Source organism: Chinchilla lanigera, unplaced genomic scaffold (genome assembly GCF_000276665.1).
Source record: "Chinchilla lanigera isolate Chin_1 unplaced genomic scaffold, ChiLan1.0 scaffold00044, whole genome shotgun sequence".
Classification (NCBI taxonomy): Eukaryota; Metazoa; Chordata; class Mammalia; order Rodentia; family Chinchillidae; genus Chinchilla; species Chinchilla lanigera.
Genome location: NW_004955445.1, coordinates 12,574,822 through 12,597,547, shown reverse-complemented (window position 1 = coordinate 12,597,547; position 22,726 = coordinate 12,574,822). Strand labels below are relative to the sequence as shown.

The following is a 22,726-nucleotide window of genomic DNA, read 5'->3' as shown; positions in this document are numbered from 1 at the left end:
GCCCTCTCAAGGCTCCATCCAGAGGGGGACCTGGCAAGGTTGACAGGAAATCTCATCTGAGTCCCTAGACAAACCTTAAACCACCAGCGCCCTCTAAGACTGAGCGGTTCTCCACAGTTAGGCCCAATTTTCTCTCTTACAGACCCTGGATCCCTTCAGGATACCCTCCCTGACCGCAACCCCTGCCTTGCACAGGGAGAGTGGCTGCCTCACCTGGCAGTGTCTTGGAGCCTGGCTTGGCTGTCAGTCCCCGAGCCTGGATGATGTCCACTTCTAGCTGACCATTCCGCTCCTGCAAGCCGATCTCCACATCTCCTGCAAGAGGCCCCAAGAGATGAGACCAGCTTTTATCTGCTTAGGAATGAAGGCCCTTTCCCCGGCTCCCAGCCCAAATAAGACCAGAACCAACATTCATGCCCACGGCCTGGGCTTTGCTGAGTGTTCAGCTATGTGGATCAGGCCAAGGGCTGGGTGCTCACAGCATGTAGCCAACAGGTAGAGGGTCAGAGGGAGACATGACATAAGACCCCTCCCTTTTCATTTCCATTTGGAACAGGCCTTGGGGCACTCACCCATGGGTGTAGTAGCCAAGGTCTGGCGGCCCACAAACTGTGCTGGTCCCATGCTGCCCAGGAAGTCACTGAACTGGGCATCCGACGCCAGGCAAACTCCTCCATAGTTAAGGCTGTAAAAAGAAAAGATGAGAAAACACAGAAGTTCCCAGGGGCCGAAAGAACTCTGAGCACTCAGCAGGCAGCTCCAGAACATCCTTTATTCCATGTTGATCTTGGTCCACATCCCTGATGCAACCTCTCCTTGCTAAGCCTTGGGCTCCACATTTGTGGCATGTGCACGTTGGCACTTACCTCTGGGGTGGCTATAAGAACCACGGGAGATTAGAGCCTGTGAGGCGCCCAGCTCACGTGACACTCCAAGCGCGGTCCAGAGACCAGCTGCATCAGCATCACCCGGAGCCAATTAGAATCACATGCACCTGACACCACTCTGGTGCTAAATCAGAATCTGCAGTTCAGCCTTGAGCCCCAGGTGATCACTCTGCACATGAAAGCCTAAGATGTCCTGGACGAGGCTTTGGGCCAGGTCTGTTGTGGCTGTTACTTGGCTGCCCTTGGGTAACAAGACCTCGAATTTCCTTTGGAGAGCCCCCGCCCCGCGGTACGTGACTGCAGTGGAGGGATGGGCTCCCAGAGACTGGACTTGCAGCTCAGCCTGGCCATCCGGTGAGCCAGCCCTCAAGACTCTGACCTGAAAGCTTTGTGTGAACAGAAGCGAGGGCGGAGGCTCTCTCTTCCCACCACACTTGAGCCTCAGGCACGGGACAGGACTTCTGGTGACTCTGTGGATACCCACAGTCCACAGATGAAGGCACCAAACTGGCGGCACTGGGAAGGTTCTGCCTGAAGCAAGTGATTTCATCCTTTGGTTATGTAAGTCAGCAACAACAGTAATTATTCTTTTGCTAAAGTCAGTTTTATTTTTTCCCCCTATCTTTACCTCTAACAATCCCATTCCTAGGTCTGAGATGGACATAATAATAATGCTCGCCTCTCCAGAGCATGTTGTATTAAATGAGGCAGCGTACGATGCTCCACGCCTGATGTACTCTGACTGTCTTCAGGAGCGAAGTATCTGATCTTCGCCATTCCACTTCTTATCTGATCTTCACCACAGTCACAGGGGAATTTGGTTTTGTTTTATTTTGTTGTTTTACTTTTGCCAACCTTATTCAGATGAGGAATCCATTTGCCCAGGAAAAATGGTGGCCCCGCCGCCTGGCCAGAGCTAATGGATCCAGGGATAGATGCTTACCTCATCCTGGGTCACTTGGAATCCTCTCTAGGAAGTAAAGAGAGTTCCAGCATCATGAGAACTGAGCACATGACGGTGCCCTCTCAAGAGCCACAGACTGTACTATCTACCCAGTCCTGGCCGCTCCAGCCTTACCTCCCTGAGGAACTCCACTGTAGCAAACAGATTTCATTTTTGCCTAAGATAGCAGTAGGATCAATGTCAGGATCATAACCTGACAGTCTAGCCTGAGTGTTTTTCACTGTCGTGATTTCTACTACTCTTGTCCCAACCCCACAGTCTACTGCCTCAGAGGAAGGATGCCCAATAAATGCAGAGATCAAGAAACTTAGACTCTTCGCTTTTTAATTCTAAACCCAAAGAAACAGGCTTAGAAGAACAGATACAAGACCAGGCTACCCTGCCCCCAAACAAACAAATCTCAGCCTAGGAGAGCAGAGGAAGTCAGTGAGAAAGAGAAAACTGAGATTCTAGATGGTCCTTGGGCAGGTCTGTGGTCCCTGGGCTGAGCTGGTGGTGCATAGGGATCACAGAAAATCTCAGGTTTGGCTCACGGGATCTGAAAGCAGAGGGAACTTGTGCCACCCTCATTAGTGGTAGAGCTTTGGCAAGAGCACAATGCTTTGCAGAAATGGCTGCAACCCTCGGCTGTCATGTCAAGTGACCCTGGAAGAGCCTGTAACAAGCATATGTTTCTCCATACCCTAGAGAAAAATAAATGCATGTTCTAGTGCACCCAAGAGACAAATCCATAGAGGCTGGTGGTCTGGGCAAACCAAAGCAGCTGAGGGTAGTTCAGTGGCACAGCACTTGCCTAGCATGCATGAAGCCCTGGGCTCCACCCCCAGCAATGGGAGAAAAAAAAAAGAAAAAAGAAAAAAGAAGCAGTTGAGACCAGAGAAACAATGACTAAGGAGCAAACAGAGATGACCATGCTCCTGAAGATGTTGGCATGATGGATGATGACCGAGGACCACACGTTCCATTGTCTCAGCAATGCAGTGATAGCAGCCACGATTACCGAATAGTAAGCAGCACTGACAACCCAGGAAGTACAGAGACACTGCAGCCAGCATCCATTGGTTTCATTCATTCAACAAATGTCTACTGAGCACATACGATGTATGTATGCACCATTCTAGACACAGAAAAATCAAGTAACAAATGAAAGTGATTCCTGCCCTTGAGCACTGAGATTCTAGTGGAGGAAGATGCATAACAAGAAATAGTATCAGTAAGTTATACAGGAAGATGCATAACAAGAAGTTATATAGTATGTTAGAAAGTGCTAAAAGCTATGGAAAAAGAGAATTAGAGTCTATGATGCTGGCTCCAACCCTAAATAGTGTGATCAATGTCTCTGCTCCCTGTCTCTCAGTGAATACAAGTGTCCTTCAGTATTCATGGAGGCTTGGTTCCAGGACAACCCCCACATACCCAAATCCACAGGTGTTCAAGTTCTTGGTTAAAAATAAATGGTATTAGGCCGGGCGTAGTGGCACATGCCTGTAATCCCAGCACTCAGGAGGCTGAGACAGGAGGATCCTTGCAAGTTCAAGACCAGCCTAGGCTACAAAGTGAGCTCACTGCTGGCCTGAACAGCACAGCGAGACCCTGTCTCAAAACGACAAAAAATAGTATTGTATTTGCATATAACCTAACATATTCTCTTGTATACTTTAAATCATCTCTAGATGACTTATAATACCTAACACAATGTAAACACTACATAAATAGTTGTTATACTGTCTCGTTTAGGAAATAATAACTGAAAAAGTGACTAGATGTTCAGCACGGAAACAACTGCTATAGGCCTAGGTGCAGAGCACACAAACAAGATGCAACAAACAATGCTCAGACAGTGACAGCCAGGGAAGGACTGAGTGTGTGTGAGTGGTGAGGTGCAGGGTGCAGCCGGGTACCACTCCATTTGTGTGATTTCATTGTAGTGCTCAGCATGTGGCAGGTTTGAATTTTGCTTTGTGGAACTCCCTGGAATGTTTTTCAAACATTTTTGATCCACAGTTGGTTGAATTTACAGATTACATGACTATGAAGGTCCACTGTACTATGAATGTCACCCTTGGACTTGCGTTAGCAATTTACAGGGATTCTCTGTACATAAACTTCCCTAGGACACAGTTATAACTCTGGGGAAAATCCTGAACCAAATGAGACTAAGCTTCCAATAAATACCACAAGGGGGACTTGACACCAAGATCTGTACGAGAAGGTTCACAGAGCCGCAAGCTGGCAGGGCCTACTGTGTGCTACCAACAGCCTAAGGGCTCTACCTGTATCAGTTCATTTCAGCCCCTCCAAGCTGTAGTTGATACAATTCTTGAAGGGTCAGTCACTTGCCCAAGTCATATAGGAGATGTGTGGCTCCACCTGACATGCTAGCACTTCTGCTCCAGCTGCAGACTCTTACACAGCCATGCAGCCTTAGATCTTCTTTTCTGGCTATGACTGTACTCTCTGCCTGTGTGGGGGGCAGGCAGGAATCACTTGGCTTAATGGCCTAGAAACAGCTCCTGACTAGTGACAAACTGGGAGAGGTCCATTGCTGGGGTAAACGGTCTCCTGAACTCCCTGGCAGGGTCTCTCCATGCTCAGTTGCCCACAGTGGCCATAGGTTTGCTTTCCACCTGTACTAGCTCCCTTCCTTCCTACCTTTTCCTTCTGTGCTCCCCCATGTGATTTCTGGGATGGCCTCCCAAATAATCTATTTCCACTTCAATCTGAGAGTCCGGGTGCTTCTGGAAGAAGCCAAAGACAAGCAGTACTGGAGCTCACGCAGTTGGGTTTCTGTGGCTATTAAGTTAGCAATTCTGCAACAGTGTACCTTTTATAGAGAAAGTATGGGAAAAAATAGGCACTTAAATGCCTGGGGACTGAAACATGTACTCACTATTCTTGCAAAACTAAAGACCCTTAATTAACAGCACCAAGGAGAACACTAGACTCTCGCAGCTAAGAGTCTCTTTCCTCCACATCCCTTGGTCTTCTACACCATCCTCCCAGCTCTCTGGGGGGGTCCAGGATCTATTTTGAAGGAGAAGCCAGGCAGAAGCCAGGGAGAAGCCAGAGAGATGCCGGAGAGATGCCGGAGAGATGCCAGAGAAATGCGAGAGATGCCGAGGCCTCCTGGGTTCCAAAGCATAAGGAGCTCAGCCTCCTAGGCAGAGACCGCTGCAGCCTGAAATTGAAAGTTTCCTCCAACATCATCATTGTCTGCTCCTCAGTTCCTGGTGGGGTGTGAGCAGACAATGGGGAACTAGCAGGTCTGGTAATTAGCAGTAATTGTTTCTAATATCAGGCGGCTGCCTGATTTCGCATCCCAGGGTGCCTCCGTGGCTGCCAAGAAATCAGGCTGGTGCCCCGGAAACCCGGAGTAAGCGATCACATCCTCCATGGGGCTGGAAGGACGAGGAATGGTGTGGCTGGTTGCCGGCCAGAAGGCCAACTGCGCCGGAGACCCCGCTCCACCCCAGCATCTTCCCTCAGGTAGGAAAAAAGGCAGAGGCTACAGTATCGGACCTAAGCCTTGCTGGCCAACTGCTTGTGGTGCGATCTCTAACAAACTGCTACTGTCACTGCACTTTAGTCAGTGTTCTTACTGTCAACAAGACGTTGTAGACAGCATACAGCCATTCAGGTGGCTGGCATTGTATCTGTTTGAAATGTTTAAAAAACTCTACTCACATGATCCCTTCCCAAAGTAGTACGGAGGAGCCTGCTGAACTAGGAAATACTACAAACATGCTACTGCTTAGACCATTCCCTCTATGCAACAGGAACTCAGTAAATGTTCCTCTGCCAAACCCTATAGCTGATCTCCAGCTGGCAGAATGAAGGATCATGATGAAGATTGGACTTTGGCATAATACAGACCTTAGAACCTAGCACTGTGTAAGCTGGGGCAAGTTTTGAATCTCTCTGAGCTATAATTTTCTCACATATAAAATTGGAATTAATAGCAACTTCCTTGCTGAATTACTGGGGAGAATAAGCAACACAACTTATGTTCAGCACAGAGCATCTCAGGAGTGAGAGCTGGGCTGGCTGGCCCGGAAGAGCCTCCCATACCCTCTTGTTGGGGTTTTCAAGGCATTTCTGGTTCCAGACCTGTTAGGCAGTGCAGCATCTGGATGCCTGTGCTCAAGCCCCGGCCATCTGGAGGATATGTGGGGTGCAAGGGACGTGTGCCACTTGGGCAGAGGCAGAGCACTGAAACAGGATTACAACCATGTTCTGTGGGCCTTTTATGTTGTGTTAGTGGTGAAATGAGATTTCCTGCATTTTAAATCCTGTTAGCTTTGTGTGTGGAGCTGAAATCCATTTGTCTTTCATTATTAACCTTTAGGCTTGGTTTAGCCCCTGGATTTTCTGTGTTCTTGTTGATTAAAGAAGTAATTGGGTTATGCAGGGGTTGGGCTCCATTCTTTTTTCCAGATAGATCAGCCGTCTCAATGGCATCAGAAATCGAAAGGTCACACAGCCACGGTGGTGATTATGGGCCATGTGGTTTGGAAAGGCTGTGGGAGGTCATGGCCTCCCTGTGCATTTACTCACCACCTGCCCCCTGCATGTCCACTCATCCAACCATGTTGACTCGCTGCACCTACATCAATTCTGCTATAATGCAGAACAGGCAGTCCTAAAAATTACTGCATGGTGCCAAAGCCTGGAATGAACGTCACAGTTTATGGAGAAAATGGGGTCAGTGTCACATTAAAAAAAAAAAAAAAAGGACAGAAACCTAGTAAATACGGTAGCACAGTTTTGCACACTTTAAATGCTCAGGAAATGCATAAATATTACAATAAATATAGCCCTTTACCTTGAGAAACAAGTTGGTTTGTGGGAGTCTGCTTGTCAGAAGGGGTGCTGTCTGGGGTCATTTGCTTGGGAAGTAGCAAAGGAGAGCTGTCTGCAACTGGGTGGAAAGTTGTACCTCCGGGGGGGGGCCATCTGGTAAACTGAGGCACATCAGGTGTTTGGGGTTTTGTGTAGTCCTAGGTGGGAGCCGTTTTCTGCATTCACCCAGGGTTTCTCATGGATAAAATTATGCCCGACTGAGCAAATGCGAAACTCGTGTTATGCTCAAATCGTTCCCTAATACTCCAACTGCACTGGAACAAATTCTAGTTTTTGAAACAAGTGTTGTAGCAGAGTTGACCAAATGCCAGGCTGCATCGTATCGCCACCATCTTGACTCCCAGCTTCTCAGACATTCAAGACACTTCCAAACCTTCCCCTCCGTGGGTGTGACTCACGGGCAGGAAGCCAGGAATTTGTTTTTTATTCATCAGAAACTTGCCATGAGCCAAGCACTGATAACACTAAATTGTCAAGTTAATTAATTCGATCCTTTTAACTCTATAGAAGCTAAGTACTTATAATTAATATCCATTTTACAGAAGGGTAAACCAAGGCACAGAGCTCTATGTAATCCAACCAGGATCACTCTGCTAGCAAATGGTAAACTTGAGATCTCAACTTCAAGGGCCTGGCTCTGGAGTTCACCTTCTTAGCCGTTACCCTCTATAGCTGACCCTTGGCATCACCAAGGAATTGGTTCTAGTATTTCCCACAGATAACAGAACCCACGGATGTTCAAGTCCCTTATATAAAAATGGCATGGTATTTGGACAAAATCTACGCACATTCTCCTTTATATTTTAAATTATCTCTAGATTACTTATAATATCTAATGCAATGTAAATTATATGCTAATAGTGTTTTAGTGTGATGGCAGTGACGGCAAACCTATGGTGTGCACGCCGCAGCGGGCTGTTTGTTATCACTGAGGGCTCTAAAAGGTTCGCCATCACTGGTTTAGGGAATTATGACAAGAAAAAGTTGTTCAGTAGAGATACAATTTTTTTTCAAATACTTGTTACCAGAGGTTGGCTGAATCCACAAATGCAGAACCCTCAGGTACAAAGGTCCCCAACTATACCATCTCCCCGGGACCTGGGTTTCCTCTGCCTTGGCCAGAACAGAGCACAGGGATTTTCAGTCTGAGCTTTGGGGTCAGGCGGGCCTGGATTTGCATCCTGTCTCCTCCACTGACTAGTCATGGAGACGCATGCTTCACCTCTCTGGGCCTTGGATTCTTTTTCAATAAAACAGAAATAAATAATAGGATAATCCTTGATGCTGCTGTGAGAATGAAATGAGATAAACTCTTTAGGGCAGTCTGGCACAGTCAGATGCTTAACAAATAGTACTGCTGATAAAGCAAAACCAAATAAACCTCCATCTCCTAGCCCATAGCTGTATCAGTCCCACTTCGTCCTTTAGGACGAAGCATGATGACTCTGCTATCAGCAGAGATGGAGAAAGGGGTTCTGACTGCCCCCTGGCATCTTGGGCTGCTGGTGATCAAGCAAACAGCCTTGTCAGGCAAGCATGCGACCCTGAGGCTGCTTGCAGTGGCTCACATGCTGTTCCTGGGCTGTGGACACAGTGACCTAAACACCCAGAGGACTGGTTGTTGACCCAGACACTTCAGGACAACAAAGGGCAGAGAGAAGGAGCAGGTGGGGTGCCACGAGCCAGCTCAGAGCCCTTCTAGGCTGACAGGATGCAAAGGTCCTGGATTTTGTTTGATAAAGGAGACTGAGGAGGTCCAGAGGCTGCTGACCCAGCCAAATGGTACACTGTATTGTCCCACTTCTCCTGCCTACACCCAAGGCAGACATTGCTAATCAAGTTCAGCACTATTGCCAGGCCCCAACTTGGCTCCAGAATCCTTCTCAACAGCACTCCAGGGAGCCACTATCAATTATCTGGAGTTGGCACATGAGCTGAAGCTTATGTGCCAGTTCTGAGCTGAAATCTGGAGGAGGATGAGTCAGAGGGTAAAGAGGGAGCAGGGGCAGAAAAGGGAGTGCCAGGAAGAGGGAGCCATGGACACAGAGACCTGCTGTGAGTTAGGGAAGGGCAGAGGTTCAGGGGGGTGGATGGGGATATATGGCTGGGGATTGAGAGAAGGTGGGAGATGCAAGTGCTGCGTGACACGCTACAGAGTTTGGGCCAAAAAGGAGACTTACAGGTGTCCAGGCAAGAATGAATAGCGGCCTCAACCAGGGCCGCTCATGGTGGGGATGGGTATAAACGGACAGACTCAAAGGACAATGAAGAGTGAAATGGGCGAGTCAACTGTGGTGTGGATGAAGAGCTCAAGGCGGGGGGCCCATCTAGAAGAGGCCCCGGGTTTCTGGTTTGGACAGCTGGTAGGTGGGGTTTGGCGCACTCAGACTGTGGAAGGTTCTGCCGGTCCATTCCTCAATCCTGTACCACTCAGCACTCATGACTGCTAACTGCTAGCATCTGCATTCTTCTGTTTGAGTTTCTCTGGCCCCCGAAGAACTTCTCCAGCCCCCAGCCCATTTTACTACAGGAAGGCAAAGAGGCTTAATGAGCAGCAGCCATCAGCTAGTAACTGGTAAGAGACGAGATGTAAACACATCCACTCCCTCGCCTCCTGGGGTAACTCCAGGTGCTGGCTGCACTCCGGCTGGCAGAGGTCCCCATCAGGACTAAGGCCTGGCTATCCACAGTGGAGGCTGGCTTCTTACAGCATGCTTCACTGCATGCCTACCTGTCCCCCTCTCTCACATGCTCCTCCGCTGTTACTTTCCAGAATCTTCCCTCCAGTTAACTTGAATCCACGTCTCAGGTCCAGTTCTGGGAAAACCCAAAATAAAGCACATAGCCAACTGGGAGTATCTTAGGATTAGGGAGAGATGTGTGTAGGGCGGACACTATTCTTAGGGGGCTTGAACTGCATACCCTGCATGTTATGTGGGTGAGCTGGGCCTGCTCTGTAGGGATGGGAACTTGGCTGGATGCCCCTTCATTCTTACCAAACAGAACCTTGATTTTTTCTTTCTTTCTTTTTTTTTTTTTTTTTTTTTTTTGGTCTTTTTGAGACGGGGTCTCACTCTGTAGCTCAGGCTGGTCTTGAACTCAACAATCCTCCTGCCTCAGCCTCGCCAAGTGCTGGGACTACAGGTGTGCACCACCACACCCAGCAGAACCTTGGTTTTTAATAAGGCAGAACAAGGGCTAGGAAAAGAAGGCCTTCCTTAGCCTCAGAGTATAAACCATGACACAGATGCTGATGCTCAGAGGGGAAGAATGGAGGGACTCTGGGCCCTTGGTGGCATCATTAGGCCACCAAATAATCCTGCCTTCCAGAAATCTTCATAGTTACCACTATTAAATGAGAGAAAGAATTGGGTGTAACTGCAAATGCTTGGATGTGAATCCCAGCTCAGCCACTTACTAGCTTTGTGATGACCTTGGATTACCTACCCTCCCTGGGCTTCCATATTATCATCTGTAAAATGGGGATATTAATGGTCCCACCACCATCAAATGGTTGTTAAATGAGTCGATAGATGTAAAAGCACATGGCATAGTGTCTGTACACAGTGTTCTTCACATGTGAGCAAGAGCTACTACTAACATGAGGCCAGGGCTTCTTGACCTTACCATGCACACAGACCAACTGGGGATCTTATTAAAATACCAATTCTGCAGAGAGAATTGAAGAGAAAAATGGAAATAGAGCTTTTCAAGTGCGAGAGGGATGAAGAGTTGGAGGGAATGGGAAGGGATGGAGCGGAAGAGGACAACAAAGAATTAAGATGTGTTATATACATGTATAAACCCCACGATAAATGTAATCATTACATATTGCAAACATGAACTAATAAAAAATATATAATAAAAAAATACAGATTCTGATCCAGTGGGTCTGAGGTGGAGCCTGAGATTTTATGTTTCTTACACACTCCCAGAGCATGCTGATTGCTGGATGATGGACCATGCTGAATTACAAGGGCTAAAGCCACTGTCTGCTGGTACTGTCACTGGAGCCCAAGGCATCCTCATTGACAGAATGACCCAACCCACATACACTCCTCCACTCCTCAGACCACAGCCAGAGTTTTCTGTACCTGTCCTTGGCAGCTGCTTCGTCAGCATCCTACAGGGGAAGGTCATGAGGGGCAGGGTCGCAGAGGTACCTAGCCAATTGCACAGCATACTGTAGATGCTCAGTAACATTTGTTGAGATGAAAATCCACATGGGAGCGCCCTAGTTCTCCCCTAGGAATGCATATGCCCAGTGACCCAGTGCCCACTTAGGCTGACCCAGCAGCATCAGGGTTGCAGCCCACAGGGCTGCTCAAGGGAGCTGACTCCCTGAAAGCCTCAGCTGGGCTGGCAGGAGCCCAAGGGGTGGCAAGAGGGAAGAAAACAGTCACACCCCTTCCTGTGTCAGAGGCTGGCATCTGGATCCAACCAGTGCCCAAAATACCTACAGAACAAGGAGGAGGTTGACTACAGCTCCATGTTCCCATGCCCCATCCATGACCCTTCCTTGCGCCGGTGCCCCACTCCCTCTTAGGGGGGCAACATGACCCCCACTGCTGGGCCAGCATCCCTCAACCTTCCTGATTCTTCCGCACTTTTTTCACCCCCTCCAAACCTTTTAATAGTCATAGCCAGTACTTACTTAGTACTAAGTATTTACAACATTTGCTCAGTACTTACTCTGTGCTAAACATTGTACAGACACAACTGTTTTTAGGGTGGCACGTGGTATCCAGTAGAACGTAAATGACCCCACGCAGCAAACTATCCAACACTTAATTAACAAAGCAAACAGTGAATACTTCCAGTACTTGGCATGTGCAGGCTAAGAGCTTTTTCATGTATTAACTTGTTAGGTCCTCACAAAAACTCTTCTAGTGGTCTGTACTATTACTGTCCCTATAAAAGGAGAAACTGAGTTTGGAGAAAAAGTAACTTCCCCAAAGCCAAGAAGCTATGAAAAAGCAGAACTGAGCAAAAGCCAGGGCTGTCTAGATGCTGAATCCTGGCTTTGAACCTGTCTGTAATGTAATTTTGATTTGCTGGTTCTCTCAAGCACATTTTTGCAAATAATACTAAAGCCACCTTCCAAGGCTCTGTAGGTGGAGGCATCACCTCGTCTCTCACTCACCACATTCTCCTACATTCTCCCTGTGGGCAAGTCACGTGCCCTCCTCAGCCTTCCCCTCCTCTTCTGTAAAATGGGCTACACCACACTGTCCTCCACATGACCTGATGCTCCTGACCTGCCCAGGAGCCCAACAAGTTGTTTGCCACACTCCCCAAAGCTCAGAGAGGCCTACAGACATGCCCAAGGTCACCCCGAGGGCCAATGGCAGAGCCAGGACTGGGCCCGAGCCTCCTGAGCCCACGAGACTCACACATCTGTCAGCAGGGACCTGCCATCCCCCAAGTGCTGAGGACACCTTCCTCCAAGTCTGGCTGCCCTGCCAGGTGTCTCAGGTTAAAGAAAACACTGGCTGCTTTCTTCCTCCTCCTTCTCTTCCTCCTCTTCTTTTTCTTCCTCCTCCTCCGTCTTCCACATGTCCTCCTCTTTTTCCCACCCCCTCCCCAGAAAGCCACTCAGAGGTGGGCGGAAGTGCAGTGTCTGCCAAGGCAAGGCCATTCACAAGAACAGAGATGCCCGGCTTTGGGGGACTGGGGGTGGACAAGGCTTTTGGCCAGGAGGAGGCCTCAGCTGAGAGGCAGAGCCAGAAATGAAGGGGTGCAAAAGGTGCAGGCAGAGCCCCAGGCCAGCCCACCCCACGCAGCTCACGTCTGCTCTTGAGTAAGCCCCTTAGCCAGTGCAGCCCGGTAGAACTTGCTGCCATGATGGAAATATTCCCTTTTCTGCACTCACCAACATGGCTGCCATGAGCCACATGCTGCTACTGAACACTTGAAGTATGGATCGTGTGACAGAAGAACAGAATCATTTATCTTATTTAATTTTAATTAATTTACGTCTACACAGTTATACGTGTCTAGTGACATCTGTCCAGGACAGTGCAGACCTTAACCCTTCTAAGCCTCAGGCTCCTGGTGTGCACAGCAAGGATCGTAACACCCCAACTCAGTCCCTGCCTCGGAGGACACGATGGTGAGGCAATGCGGTGCTGTGGGATAAGCCCCAGCTGGGGATCAGGACTCCTGGGTTCCAGACTGTTAACATGCTCTGTACCCAGGCAAGCTCCTGAATCTCTGTGAGTGCCTTGGTCATATGTACAATATGAAAGTCACTCTGGATCTAAATTTCATTGCCAGAAGCCTGGGGCGGGCTTTAGGGGGAATCTGGGCACCCCCACCATTATGAGAAGAGCGGTTTGTACAACTGTGTCTGTGAGAATGAGTGTGTGTTGGGGAAAAACAGGTCCAAAGTCTCCCCCCAAACCAAACCCTTAGTCTAGATGAATTCTTTTTCCTGACAGCTTTTTAAAAATGGAGTTTCTGGACTCCACTGCCAGAGACTGATTGGCTTAGGAGTGGGGTCCTGCCATCTGCATTCGTAACCAGGTCCCCAGTGGTTCAGATGCTCAGCCCTGGGAGGGGAGCCTGGTGTCAGGCAACACGGATGTCTTATGATTTGATGGACATGAAATGCCTTCTATCAAACCATACTTTGTATGTCTAAAATCCAACCAGGATTTAAGAAACTAAAAAAAGAGGAAACGATAATGATGATAACAAAACCTCTCTCAGTCCTTTGTTTATTTATCAAAACTGGGGCACAACACATGCACACCACTGTCCTGTGCTCTGTAAACAATAACCCGCGATTGCGTGGATTATAAATGTTTCATCCTCCTAATACCCATGTGGTTGGTGCTATCGACACTCTCTTACAGATGAGGAAACTGTGGCTCAGGAACAGGCCCTGCGAAAGCCACACAGCAGCGAGTGGCTGCTGCGAGGAAAAGAACACGAGGGGCTGGGACTCAGGTGGAGCGTGGGAACCAGCCCCACAAGCCTGGGGACCAGGGCTCCTGGGGGATTGATCAACCCCCAACCCCACAGGAAGACTGAGACAGGAGGCTGGGGCCCACACTCACTTGCCCTCCGAACCATAGCTGTTCATGCTGTCCTCAATGGACTCGTGGCTGGCCTGGCGCAGTGTCCGGCTGGGCATCTCCACAGCCAGGCCTGTCTCGGTGCTCCGCTGGATGGCCCCCTTCAGCCTCCGGCTGTCTCCTGAGCAAAGAGGCCAAGACAGATGGGGAGAGACACGGGGTTGGGTAGAGAGAGACAAGTCATCTGGTTAGTTTTAGCAGCTTGCAATGACCTAGCTTCAGCCCTGAACCCACCCCACCAATTTCATCACTGCTGTCCTCACCAGCAACCCTGTTCCCGGGGCAGGGCTGCCCCTCACACCCACCTAGCACACAGCACCACCTGGGATTTGTAGTGGATGGACTGACTTACGTGTTCTTTCCTCTTCCGAAATTCATTTCTCCCCTACAACCTTTTCCTTTTCCAAATAATTTCTTCCTCCTCTTCTGCTACTGAGCACCTACTACACGTCATACTCTCTGTTGGTGCTTTGCATGGATTTAGACAGGGTTTCCCAGCCTCAGCATGACCAGCACTGTGGCTGGCACATTGCTTTGTTAGAGAGTGGCGGGGGGATGTCCTACACACTGTGGAATGGCAGGCCACATCCCTGGCCTCTCCACTAGATGCTAGTAGCACCCTCAGTCCAGATATGACAGCCAAAAATGTCTCTAAACATTGCCAAATCTCCCCTAGGAGGCAAAATTCACCCTTAAGGACCACTGACTTCAGACTACTGGCTCTGAAACTAGGGGACTAGGTTTAACGCTTAAAATTTCTTTCTCATTGGCTGTGAGACTTTGCGTAAATTATCCAGCCTCTCTGCCTCCATTTCTTCAACTATAAAACAGGAGAGCGACAGGATGACACACTGGGTATTTCCTCTCTTAGCGCCACTTCTCTTACCACCAACTCACTCCTTCACATCATCCTCTGATCAAACACCGTCATATCCAAGGCCTTTCCTCACCACCTCCGGCCCCTCCAAGACAGCAGCTCTCTCCACCACGCATCCCTCTCTGTCCTAATGTCTTGCTTTGGGTTTTTTGCTGGGATTCACCATCCCGATGTCTTCTACAGTGCTGGCTCAATATTGACCAGTGTCCTTCATGTAGAAGGTAAACTCCGGGAGGACATGGAGCTCTGCTCACTGATGGAAGCCTTTGTGCCCCCAAAATAGGGTCTAATCCACTGTAGGTGCTCAACTAATAACTGTGGGGTGAGCTGGGGTCACCCTTAGAACAATCTTAATCCTCACACCCAGCTGTGAGGTGGATGCTACTGTCCTCCCTGCTTGAGTGCTGAGGACCAGGCAGAGAGGGGTCAGGGAGTGAACGAGGAAGTGTCTGCCTGCCCCTGGGCTCCACGGTTTCATGATTCACAGGAAGCTTTATTACTCTGCCTGACCCATGGAGACTGTAACTTGTTCTGGATATGTGTGTCCCAGGTCACCTATCCCTGGCCTCCTCTTGGCACCCCGCCCCCCAGCCTGACATTGGTGTCACCAACCTCCCTATGTGTATTCAGACGTGGGAGCTTTGTGTTTCCTAGGGCAGGTGCCTACGTTTCTGTGTTCATGTTATTCACATTCACAGACACCCACATACTCAGAAAAACACCCACCGACACGCAGGAATAGGCAGGCAAGACAAGGTGTGTGAAAGAATGTTTGAGTATTTCCATGAGTGTTTATTTACCTGCCATTCTGTTTGTTTCTCTGGCCAAAGAAGTATACATGTGTGTGCCAGACACACACACCTTGCACATGCATAAGAAGTCTACACCCGCCCACTGAAGAGAGCACGCAGAGACATGGGCGCTCCGTGTGTTTCTAGGAGTATCACCTGAGTGTTTTTGAACATGTGTTCCTGCTGTTTCTACTGCATCCCTCACTTCTTCCCTCAACTTGCATTTGCAGATTACTGGTTACTGCTTCTGTGTTGAGTTTAGCAGGTACAGAGACAAAGGCACAGAAACACACACATACATTCTCAGAAACAGATGTGTAGAGAGATGCCCCCCCCCCAGGAACACACACACTCTTACATATTCAGGACAAACACATCCTCCAGTAGGGCTTCAGACCCAGGACCAGGTACCTTCAGGCACCTGTAACACCTGCTGGGCTTCTGACTCCTACCCAGAGCCTCCTACTGCAGTCTCCACCCACCAGGGCCCCCACCAGGGCCGAAGCATCTCTCCCGGAAGAGGAAGGAGCCAAGATGACGAACCATCTCTTGGGGCTGAGGAGGAGGCTGGGGCACGCCACACATCTGTGGCATTCTACGGCCCTTGTGCATTTCACACCCAGGCTGCTCAGCCCCACAACAGCCCTGGGGCAGCACACGTGGGAGCCTGGCCCTGCAGTCAGACTGCCTAGCTGAGACTGGGGTAAACCACACAGCCCTTGCTCCACCAAAGGTAAGTGATGGACATCAGCCGTGAGCACAGCACATAGTAGGTGCCACCCAGAAACTAGCTCCAGCTGCTGCAGAGAGAGAAAGACTTCCGACACCTCCAGATTTAACCTCAGCGGCTGTATTGTCGATGCCCTCACAGACAGGCCGCCTTCCCCAAACTAGGGGCCTGGCTGTACTCAACCACACCAACAGCACTCACCATCTAACCCTGGTCCCTGGGCCCTTCCACTCGTTATTTATTGCTGTCTCCACCACAGGCCCTGAAGTGACTGTCCCAATGTTTCCATACTCCCTCAATACTTGATCTTTCTCCCACTTGCCTGAAAAGACATTTTCTCTGTGTTTTTCCCTTTCTCATTTCCATATTCATGGCTTCAGCATGTCACCTGGCGCCCGGAAGCTCCCTCCACTAAGAGGAAGGGCTCTATTTCTCCTATGGGGGCTGATCTACATCTGTCCTCACCTCTGCCTCCTCCTACCCTCATCAGGGCCTCTTCTGCCATTTGTCCTTACCGGGCCCCTCTGTCTTTGCCTTTCCACTCCTCCTGGAGCCCACTTAAGACTTTACTTGATCACCATCACCCTTTACCACCAGGCTGCTCCAGGGAACAGGCTCTAGCCACCATCTGCCCAACCTCCTGCTCTCTTACCTCTTGTAACATGGCTCCCACACCATCCCTGCCCCATTCACATGGCTTAGCTAGTCTCCAGGACTGCTCCTGACCAGGCACACGGCCTCATCTTAGGCCCAACCCCTGGAACACAGGTTTTCACTCTCAACACAGGTTTCTGAGCACCCTGCTTGGCAGAGGCCCACACAAGGTATTACCCACACTTTGAAGGGCTGGCTTCCATGGGTACAACACCTCACAGGAGACAGAAGAATGAATAGCCTTGCTTCTGGTCCACAGGGGCCCAGAAATAGTCCCTTGCTTGACCTGCTATGGTGAACAGTGTGATATTCCACCTAGATCTCCTCCTTACTTTTTTGGTTTGCTTTTGTAGTACTAGAGATTGCACCTAGAATTTCCTACATGCTAGCCAGATATTCTAGCCCTGAGATACATTCCCAGTCCTTTTTTTTTTTTTCAAGACAGGCTTGGCTGGAACTTATAATATTTCTGCCCCAGCCTCCTGAATAGCTGGAATTATAGGTGTGCGGCCCATGCCTGGCCTATGAACTCCTCCCCACATCAGCAAGCTTAGGCTTCTACTGGCCAGCACCTGACATGGGTTGTTTCTGGTCTTCTCTCGGGCTAGGAGTTTACCTGACTACCACACAGGCAGAGCATCTGGGAGTGTGAGACCCCTGCCCTGCTGCTGCTCTGATCTTAACCGAAGACTACACTGGGCAGAAGATCCCCACTCAAGCTCAGAACCATCTGACACATGGTGCAGGCTCTAGAGCAGGTCTAGGGGATGGATCTCGGTGTGTTCTGCCTGCAAGTACACCTTGCCCTCCCTTTCCTGTTGTGCTGCCCCAGTCTCCTCTGCGAGTGCCTCTTCATATACCACCTCACAGGGACCTCATCACAAGATAGGCTGGCACCCCAAGGAGTCAAGACGCAGAACTTTCACATAGGTGGGCACCGGTATTGCAAAGGAATCACCACTGCCTCCACAGGAGGTGGACATAAAAGAGTCACTGCATAATAAATGCTGCTAAGAGGAGGGTACACTTTCCAGGGATGGTCATGGGGCCAATCACAGGCTATGTCACATACCATTATCTTAAGACACCATTGTAGGAGCTTGGAGTCTGCGGCCTGTAAATTCTGGGTCTGACACTGAGACTGTCCTCAAGGCCGGCCACCCTGATGTATAATACATTGAGCTTGGATGACTCATTTTTTTGACAACCCACTCATATTTGCTGTACCCACAACTTAAAAACTGTACAGCTTGCACTTTTTCCTGCAGAGTCCCAGGATCCTTCCCTCCCAGCTTGTACAGAGTATGTGGGGGAAGAAAGGAAGGTACATGGATTGCTGAAGTCCTGCCAGGAGGCAGCAATGACTTGGGGTTACCAGCCCCACCGTGTGCCAAACACCATGTTAGATGACAGTTCAGAGGGGGGGCTGTTGACCATGAGCAGATGACCACACTAACTGATCACAAGTATGAGAAGTGCTTGGAAGAGCCAGTGCAAGAGGTAACAAAATGACAGCTCCCATGGGTGGGGGGAAGCTGGGAAGGAAAGAGAACAAACTTAGGCTACTGTTACTTTCATCCTCTGAGGCAGAGTCACTTCGACACCTCCTTCTTTGACATCCTTGATAGTACTTTATCCTGCGTCTCTTCCTGCCTCTGACCACTGCCTTTATCCTGCCCTGTTCCACCCTATTCCTGCACATTAGCAGCCCCCCCATCTATCTCTCTCTCCCCTCACACAAATACACATTAATCCTACGTCTCTGTTGCCCTTAACTCTGATCATAGCAGCAATACTTCAACTGCATTCTGGACATCACTGCTTAGATAAGGAGCAGGTTCCTTGCATTCAATCTGAACCAAACAACACCCACACTGGCCCCACTTTCCCCATTCAGCTTCTCGGATTTACGTTCCAATCTGCCCAGCTACCCAAACTCAGAACCTCCCAGGAGCGTAACAGCTTTTTTCTCTCGCATCAAATGCCAGGCCTTATAAAGTCTTTGCCATTAATAACTCTTTGCCACTAATATCTCTTCCTTCTCGTCCATTTTCACAGCCAAGCAGCCCCACCACCTCAAGCTTAAACTCAACATGCCTCCTAACTGGTCTTCCTGCTTCCAATTCACCCACCCACGAGCCATTACCACATTAATTACCACTTCAGACCTAAATATTCCACTCTTACCAATTCATTCTACACAAATCGTCACAGAAATACACAAAGCTGAGCACAAAGGGGCTCCCCACGGGACTGTTTACATCAGTGAAATGCTGGAATTACCTGTCCATCAATACAAGACCAGTTAAATAAACAACACCACAATAAAATACTGTGTAACTGTTGACAAGAATCATCTCCATCTACAGTGGCATGGAATGATCCCCTTAAAATACTGGGTAAGTTTAAAAAAGCAGGTTGCAGGGCAGTATGTAAAACATGATGCCATTTTTGTAAAGCTATAGATAGCTCTGTGTGTGTGTGTGTGTGTGTGTGTGTGTGTGTGTGTGTGTGTAGAGAGGGAGAGGGAGGAAAGTGCACATGAGAGTTTTACCTTTACGTTTATGCACACGCACAGAAAACTGGGATGATATGAACCAAACTGCTAATGGTGAATAACTGTAGGGAGAAAGACTGTTAGAGGGGATGTGTAGGAGATCAACTTTTGTAACATTTTACTTTATTTTTGTCTTTCTGGCATAGGGTCCCGCTATGCAGTTCAGGCTGGCCTTGAGCTCACTTTGTAGCCTGGGCTGGCTCCAAACTCACAACAATCCTCCTGCCTCAGCCTCCTGAGTGCTGAAATTATAGGCGTGCGCCACCATGCCTGGCTGCACCATTTTAATATAAGTGTAAGATATATACAGAAGGATGTGCAAATCTTAAGTATAGAAATTGATGAAATTTACAAAGCAAACGCTTGTAGTTGGCACTCAAAGCAGAGCATTACTAGGATCCCAAGATCCCAAGCGCATGCATGATTGTATTCACAAGGGTAGCTGCTTAAATGCCAGCTATTAGTTTTGTCTACTTTTGAATGTTATATAAAGAGTGTGTCTGTTTTGGGGGGCAAAGGGCTGGTTTCTTGCTCAGTATCACAGAGCAAGAGATCCATGTACACTGGTGTTTGCACCTGTGCAGTACTGATCATCAGTTACTCGGCATCCTGTTGTGTGACTACCCCATATGTGACTTATCCATTCTACTGGTGACGGACTTCTGCTTTTTCCTTCCAGGTTGGGACTATAAGAAATAATGCTGCTAGGACATTTTAGTCCAGGGCTTTGGTGAACAGCTGCAGCTCCTATGTCTCTCAGAAATACACCTAGGAGTGGAACTCCTGGGCCATAGAGTAGGCATTGTTCAGCTCTAGCTCCCTCTGCCAAATAGCATCATTTTATACTCTGGCTAGCTAATAGGAAGATTTTTTTCTCTTTTGTATGTTTCTATGTCATTTGAACTTTTAGAGTTAAACATATTATTTTATAATATAAATGAAAGTAAGATATGAACAAATTGATGAATAAACCACAGCTTCAATCACACCATGATCTTATTGCAAAGCTCAGAATGGTTCCTCGATACCTGCCACACTATGCTCAACTGCTGTACCAATGAGCCAAAACTCTCCACCATGTGGTTCCCTCCCCACTGCCACTGTTCTTCCTCATAATCTCTATACCCTAGCCCAGCTGGGCACCTCACTGCTGCGTGTCCCTCCTCAATAACCTCCTCATCCTGCTTCTCTGTCCTCTATTGTCCTTCCTGCCTCATCTTCCCAATTAAAAGTGTAACCACCCTCGAGTTGAAACTTAAATGATACCTACGATTTGACATTCTAAACTTCAATTTCCTTATCATGGAATAGGCGTAACAGCACTGAACCCTTAGGGCTGCTGTGAGCATTGCTCATAACCAGTAACGTAATCACAGAATATGTTTTAAACCTTGCAGATGTTGAGTGGGCTATGGCATACGGCACTGGCCAAGGGGGGCTGGAAGCAATGTTATTACCTCTGTGCCAGGTGCAGTGTCAAGTGCTTTACATAGGCATCATCTCACTTAATCCTCACAATAAACCATGAGACAGTTACTACCCCACTTCACAGAGGAAGAAAATGATGCTCAAGAAGGTTATGTAACTTTCTCAGGGAAACACACAGCTACTCATGGCAGAGCCTGATTTCAAACCCAGGTATTTCTGACTCCAAAGGCATGTTTTTCTTGAGCCACTAAACTCGAGTCACTGGGCTCTACATCAGAGTTGAAATGCCTTCTCTTCCACAAAGACTTCCCTTATCCAACTCCTTGAGTCCCAGGAACACTCAATCTTCACCTCTGTTGGGGCGCTTGGTCCACCCCAGCTGATGCCTATGCGCTTACGGTGTGAGCTCCTTCCTCACGAACATCCATCTATTCAGCACTTGGGACAGCGCCCACAGGGCCATTCCGCTCCTAAAACACTGTTTAATTGAACTTGCTTTAGGATCCGTACCCCCCAACAAAAAAAAGTTCTTCAGTAAAGAAAACAAGATACCCTACTCCGTTGTTTGTACCTGAATATGAATGTGTTTAGGGTACCTTTTCCAAAAAGCAAGTGTTCGTAAAGAGCAGGATAATAAAATGATGATATTGATAAATTATGAGAGCACATGCCACTATGTTAGCATATTCCCTATTACCTGAAGAGTATAACACTGGGTTTCACAAATGCATCCCTTACATTTGTGCTGTAAATTTTTACTTTCATGTACTAGTAGCCAGCTATGTGTCTCCGTAGCTGTACCTGGGGGATACAGGAAGCAGTCTTTGTGTTCACCTACTCAGTACAACGAAAGGCAAGGTGTGCACACATGTGCAAAAGTGTCACACCAGGATTTACACCCAAGGGATCCTCTAACAGATTTTGGGTATGTTTACCTGAGCATCACAGAGGGTGCAATACACCCACTGCACTCTTGGATTTGTTTTTTAAAAAAGTTTTCTTTTAATTTTTCTGGTAGACATACCTCAATTTAGTACAATAGCACATGAAAAACCAGATTTGCAAGTTTTAGAGGTCAAAAGTGAATCATCAGATTACTAATGCACGGATGATAAAGATGATCCATTATGGTAAAACACGTTTTCATAACTGAAGACTGGTGTGGGTGGAGGATGATGATGATGATGATGACGACTTTGACACTGGCCATGTGAGTCAAAGTTCCTGTGACAGTGAAATAAAGCAAGAATCGACCGATACAGACACAGAATGCAGACCTCCTTGATTCAAATGACGACGAAAACACCAATGTGAGTCCATATTTGACTAGTTGAAATGCTGCAAAATGGTCATGCAAATAAATGGAACAATCCAATGTTAGGACTAGGTCCAAAAATATAGTAAGGGTCTTGGCACGGGGTAAATATATTGGACAGGATACCAGCACTGCCATTCAATGTTGGAAATTGTTAGGCTGGGGATATAGTTCAGCAGCACAGCACCTGCCTGGCAAGCTCAAGGTCCTGAATTCTATTCCTGGTACCACAAAAAAATTGTTTGTAACAGATGAAATACTACAAGATGCTGTGAAATACACAAAGGTTGAAATATAAATAAAACATTCTGTATGCACCAAATGCACCAATAGCCATATTCAAAAATGTATTTATTATGACACTTACTAGCTGAACTGAAAGCACTCACAGGTCTGCTGGACTTAGCAGGGATTTCTTGTAGTAATCGCAGGAATGTAAAACACTTATGGAAAAGCAATAGGTCAAAAATATGGCATAAAAATTTATGCCCTTGTAGATGCAAAGATTTATTATGCTCTCAATTTGGAAAGTTATCCTGGAACTCAACCATCAGGTCCTTATTCACACAGTAATAAACCAAGTG

At 48.1% G+C, this 22,726-nt stretch overlaps 1 protein-coding gene across 1 annotated transcript in view; it reads right to left on the bottom strand.

The window, feature by feature from the left end:
- The window catches only part of Rims4 (regulating synaptic membrane exocytosis 4), a 61,532-nt gene that overhangs the window by 6,808 nt on the left and 31,998 nt on the right, over positions 1–22,726 (bottom strand). Inside the window, exons 2-4 of the mRNA XM_005392463.1 lie at positions 13,773–13,911; positions 573–685; positions 214–315 (exon numbers count right to left, since the gene is read on the bottom strand). Of these exons, the coding sequence (XP_005392520.1) occupies positions 214–315; positions 573–685; positions 13,773–13,911 (354 nt within the window). The remainder of the gene's footprint in view (positions 1–213; positions 316–572; positions 686–13,772; positions 13,912–22,726) is intronic.